Below are 5,468 nucleotides of genomic sequence, written 5' to 3'. Positions count from 1 at the left end.
AACCGACTGTTGGTTGTTAAGGTCACGGTGAGAATCATGATAAATCTGGTCAACAAAGTTTGAAAGCCGCGTTCCCTTGCTTATAAGCAAACTTGCACAAGTTACGAATACGGTGTCCAATATGTAAATCAGCAATCCGCCAGCGAAGCGAATAACGGTGTAAAGCGTTCGTACAAAATTGCCGCTGAACTTTATGGTGGCGATGGTTAGTTCCGCTGGTACAGGAATGTAAAAAAATATCCCAATTTCGCAGGCGAAACGACAACAGCATAAAAAGGCTAAGGGCAAACATTTTTTAGCAGTACGAGTATCCGTTTTGTACTGGGATCTAATGATAGCGTTTTCACTTGCGAAGCATGCACTTAGGAAATCACAGAAAAAGCCAAAATTTACGATAATGAGGATAGACATGCAACACAAACGGCCTAGTATAGTTTGCGATTGAATAAATGATACAACCTGCACAAACGGATTTGCATCCTCCATTCCATTGCCAGCAGCAAATACTGACCCCAGATCGCCGAGGTCAAAAGCAAACAGTATGGTGACGATCGCGCTGATTAATAAAAGTACTATTCGCAAAACAATAAATGCCATGGCCCCAATAAAAAGGCAACGAATACATGCAATTTGCGAAATTCACTGGAAGTAATTTGGCTATAAACACGGACAGTTGCGCTAACCGACAGTAGAAAAGCTCCCCAAATGTAGTGTACTGAAATGTAGAACCTTTTGACTAGAACGATTTTCCCCAGTGAGTTAGCGTATCGCTTCGCGGTTTCAGTTTCAGTTTCATTTGTTCTGCAAGTTTACTGCGCGTTTACTTTTACGTTGCCGTTACTGGAAAAGCAGAACTGAATAAAAAATTGGACTTAAATTGATTGAATGATAGAACTTCCCGAAGGAGTAAACGCAGTTCTTCAGTATTTAGCTACCCGAGTAGTTCAGCAGCAGTTGTCATGCCTGCTATGCAGTTACCTAATTATTTACGATGAAATTCGGGCCAGCAAAACATTGGGACTTAATTATGTGCAACATATAGAATGATCGAATAGATACAAATGAAATTCTTCTTTGAGCGTACTTCACCAGATTTTGGATCTATGCTGCAGAAATAATGTGCTTGTACGGTAATTCAAAAACTCGAAGTATGCACGTCACGGTCTACTCGTAAAATAATGTTTTGGAGAAAAGAAGAAATGTTGCGATGCATGCTGGCTTTCGGATGGCAATTGGACAGATTTAGTCGTATTGCATCAGTAGCGTAGCTCCTGTTTTCTTGCTCGTCCTCCGTGCGATCAACGACAAAGGTCGCGTAACCGGAAATGCACACTATCAGCTATCAAAACGAAGAATCGAATGTAATAATGTGTTAGTCCAAAATGAGTTTTTACGTAGCTACATTGCATAAATGTAAAACTGACGGTTAATTACAACGATGTCGGTAGAACTGCAAAGGTATCACAAATGGGAAGCTAGTTGTACGCTAGTGTTTCTGTCTGCAATCAGCAGAGCCATATCTCCTTGCAAAAGCACACACTGCAAATATCAAAGCATTAAAAGATTAGCGAATGTTTTATATTATATACCAGAAGAACGGTTTTCTGGTTAATGTCGACGAAAGTTCTAATTGAGAAGCCGTGCGGTCGCGCAGATTTGGTAAGGATGTGGATGAGTTTCACCGTGTTCTCTTTTTGAATGCTGTCTTCACTGGAGTGCCCCTTTGAATTGGATTATACAATAATGTATCAACAAGCAGTTATCTAAGGTTAGATAAGGACGGTAGATGTACGAATCCTTATTTTAATGTTTTTTAGTGTAAGGTACGACTCGTATGTTTTTGTAGTGTGTTATATGTCATCAAAGCGCTAAGAACTGTTGTTACAATTTATGAGTTTAGTTAATAGTTACCTCAGTAATCATACCCTTATTCGTGCTTTGAATAAACAAAATTTTGTCCATTTTATCCAAAATTTCTTCGTGCTGCAACAAAAGGAGAGGAGTCAAATATAAATGGTGTTTATTTAACGACTCTGCCGTTGTACTGAAGGGAAACGATTGTATTAACGACGTATACCCAGGGTATATATCCGCACAAATACAGTCTATTGAGAAAGAATATCGCGCAATAAAAATTTTGCGCAACTACTAAACAAAAGATTTTCCAGCTAATTAAAAGAAAAGCTGAGTTCTACATCTTTTGCCGAAATATCTAACGCATAGTATATAGATTTGCTGCTGCATACGATGAGTATTTATCGGTTGTCGAACTCATTGCTTGCGTATCTTTAACTTTTAGTTTGTACGTATTTACATATGCATTTTACCGTTTCGAAAACTTTTTTCTTTTCACAGTTCGCTGCTGACTGCCATCTCAATCAATTTGGAACAGTTCGTGATTGAAAGTTGTAATAGTACTTGCAGCTTACTGCCAGAACGGAAGGGGAAACGGATTTCTGCATTCTTAGAAAAATAGTTTAAACTCATCTGACCGTAGACTTTGATAGCTACGATAAATATTACTGAGATTTCCCACAAAACCATTACAACAGTCCATGGCATGCACCCCGGACAATCCAGTGGACACTCCCCAGACTGAGATTACCGTCTTCGTCGTTAGTGTAATCAAAGGTCGCGTACCAGCGTGATACAGCCGCCATCAACTCAAGAACACTCCCGCTAACTTGTATAATTAGAGCCGTACAGAACGCACTTCGTTTTCGAGAAAGGTCACTAATAAATGCTGAGTATGAACAGCACAGTATTCGCAGTTGGCCATTAGATAACTGTTTGTTAATGTCACATACAGATCTAGTGCTGCGAATTCTATCGATGATTTCGAAAGTCGCTCTGCTTTACTTAGTGACAAGTTTGCGCAAAATACAAACAGCGAATCCAAAGCGCAGATCAGTATTGCTCCGACAAAGCGAATAATGGGGTAAAGCGTTCGCACAAAACCACCGTCCAACTTGATAGTGGCGACAGACGCCGACAGTTAATGTAACTGGCGTGGGCATATAACAATTAATGCCGATTTCGCATGCAAAACGACAGCAGCATAGCAACGCTAAGGGTAACAACTTTCTGCCGGTGCTAACTCTGCACTTGGATATATCGCTAACATTTTCGTAGGCAAAACATTCAGCCAAAAAACTATGGAAGAAATCAAAATTCATAACGACGAGGACTGACATGAAAAAAAGTCGGCCCAGTATAGCCTGGGACTGTATAGCCTGGGACTGGGACTTTCACAAATGGGCTAGCATGCTGGATTCCATCAACAGCTGCAAACGACACGAGATCGCCGAGGTCAAACGCAAAAAGTACGGTTATTAACAAACTGGCTAATGTTATCACCATCCGCGCCTTACAAAACACCATTCTGGTAATAATTAATATGCTGCGTATGATTTTCAAAAGTATTTATTACATAAAAGTGTGTTACGTGAAAATCCAAAACGTACGTATCCAGGTTAACCGAGATCTTAGGATCGCAGGCATTCCCGGTGTCACACTTGACCTTTTTGTCACTGATGCCCTGAGGATTAATCAGCTGTACAATTTCCGCATCCAATCGGATGAAATCATGTTGACCGGGAATGTGGGGACTGGCTGATCGCATACCGCTACTAAGACTCTGCCGCTGATCTGGATTATTCAGCAAAATCGGGCGTTAATACTTAAGCAATTAACTACTCATTGGATGTCAGTTAATGAATAAACAATTATGTAGCATGATATCAGCAGCACGGCGCAGAGGCTCACGATAGTGAGGAAATGAGGCTTTATTGTGTGATAGCAATAAAGTACAGCCCTGTGCGTGAGCAAAATCATGACTAAAACAGGAATGAGCGGCTGCATGAGCCGTAACACAGAAAATGCCTATCTGCGGCACGGGCTGATCCAACACGAGCGAACGAACGCTGATTGGCCGGGACGTATAGCCGTAGGCGTGGTAAGGCGTAGCCGAGCCAGAGTCGAGGCTGATACGGCGTACGAGAGCGAGTGCGACTCGGTGTGAGTCAGCACACCGGAAGCGGGACTGTCGCTGGCTATAGGCTGCCATGGCGACTGGCCCAACAATGAAAATCTGGTTTTGTTTTACTGTACTCGTACCATTCTCGCTAAACGCTTGGCAGTTGCTTCCGGGGATTTCGTACGAGCGCTGGCGTGCAAGGAGTCCATATACATATGTTATAGATCGTAATACTGGAAACACATGTAAAGTACAATTATAAGTACTATACATTAATCACATTCTCAATATAGAGATTCATTTCTGCTGGCTTACCGCAAGTCAGACTTACCAAAAGCCAAGTGGCAGTGAGTAACAACAAATGGCGCGTAAAAAACTACCCAATAATGCGATAACATAACAACTGTCACTGCCGCGATAAGTGAATGACCGAACTTACACTAAGTCAGCCTGATGATAAACAACCGAGTGCATGTACTTTATGCGTCTTCCCATCGCCCATGCAAAAAAGGATCGCGAAAATGTTACTGTAGATCTAATTATTCGTATCTGCAATACATTGGTAAAGCTAATTACTGCCGTCTTGAATGACTACCTAGTTAGCATTAATATTGCTTAATTGATAATTATTGCACGAAATTACCACCTAATTAGTAATGAATGCCATCTCGAAGTCATTAAATCAATGGTAGCATAGGCATCTCTCTGCGTTCGTAATTAAAATCTAAATTTGTTATCACAGCGTCGATAACAGTACAGTATAACAGCATTAACGTGCAATGCAGTGCATTTGCATTGCACTCACCGTGTACACCGTGTAACACGCGCAATGCATGGATAAGTCAACGATGCCCAACGGAAAATCTAGTCGAGAGTAGATTTACCGTTGGGCAATGTTGCCTTAAAGTGGGCATGTGTTGACTGTTGCAACAAACCAATGCACAACGCTTGCGTTATCTCTGAATGACACATAGGAGCATGACGCAGAGCCCGTTGGGCTGCATTATCATAAGGCAGTCAGAACTGAAAGTACCTAATAGTACAAAGTGCTGCATACCGTAAAATCCGATATTGACGCCCCCCCCCCCGAAATTAACGCCCCCTGTGGTTTTAGACGCCCCCTCCCGCGGGCCACGAAATAATAAACGCCCCCCGAAATTACCGCCCCGGGGCGTCTAATAATTTGCGGCGCCGCCCTTTTTTAGTTTGTTGTCGGTACTGTCTTTGTGGTACATCTTGCTAATTTAACTAATGCACACTCTTAAACCATGATTTTCTAACTACATGTCTTGGTTTCTGAATTATTCCTTTAATGTTCATACATAATAACCTCGTTCAAACTGACACATCATGAGCGTGTTATTCCTTTGAAAAACCAGACGCCCCCCCGTAATAAACGCCCCCTGCGGTTTTAAACGCCCCCTCCCGAGCCTCTCGAAAAAATAAACGCCCAGGGCGTTAATATCGGATTTTACGGTAATTGTTATATTGC

General features: G+C 41.8%; 1 protein-coding gene across 2 annotated transcripts; it reads right to left on the bottom strand.

The window, feature by feature from the left end:
- Positions 1–1,134: 1,134 nt before the first annotated feature.
- LOC129594223 (uncharacterized) lies at positions 1,135–4,351 on the bottom strand. Of its 2 annotated transcripts, XM_055490842.1 has the most exons (5): positions 4,308–4,351; positions 4,117–4,209; positions 1,912–1,983; positions 1,590–1,721; positions 1,135–1,339 (listed from the first exon to the last, which is right to left on the bottom strand). In XM_055490842.1, exons 2-5 carry the CDS (start codon positions 4,189–4,191, stop codon positions 1,136–1,138), a joined length of 483 nt encoding a protein of 160 aa, XP_055346817.1. In that variant the 5' UTR covers positions 4,192–4,209; positions 4,308–4,351; the 3' UTR covers position 1,135. The 2 variants fall into 2 exon arrangements, with proteins under 2 accessions (XP_055346817.1, XP_055346816.1); XM_055490841.1 differs by lacking the exons at positions 4,117–4,209; positions 4,308–4,351 and adding an exon at positions 3,446–3,782.
- Between the last annotated feature and the right edge of the window lie 1,117 nt (positions 4,352–5,468).

The sequence above is a fragment of the Paramacrobiotus metropolitanus genome, unplaced genomic scaffold (genome assembly GCF_019649055.1).
Source record: "Paramacrobiotus metropolitanus isolate TYO unplaced genomic scaffold, Prichtersi_v1.0 Parri_scaffold0000066, whole genome shotgun sequence".
Taxonomy (NCBI): domain Eukaryota; kingdom Metazoa; phylum Tardigrada; class Eutardigrada; order Parachela; family Macrobiotidae; genus Paramacrobiotus; species Paramacrobiotus metropolitanus.
The sequence above is the reverse complement of the archived record's forward strand: the minus strand, read 5'-3'. Positions and strand labels throughout refer to the sequence as shown.

Excerpts from the sequence above, each read along its gene's own strand:
- LOC129594223 (XM_055490841.1), bottom strand. The coding sequence starts at position 3,622 with ATGCGATCAGCCAGTCCCCACATTCCCGGTCAACATGATTTCATCCGA. Across the intron at positions 1,722-1,911 it reads ATAAGGGTATGATTACTGAG|GGGCACTCCAGTGAAGACAG; the intron begins GTAACTATTAAC and ends TCCAATTCAAAG. Across the intron at positions 1,340-1,589 it reads ACCAGAAAACCGTTCTTCTG|CTGATAGTGTGCATTTCCGG; the intron begins GTATATAATATA and ends TCGTTTTGATAG.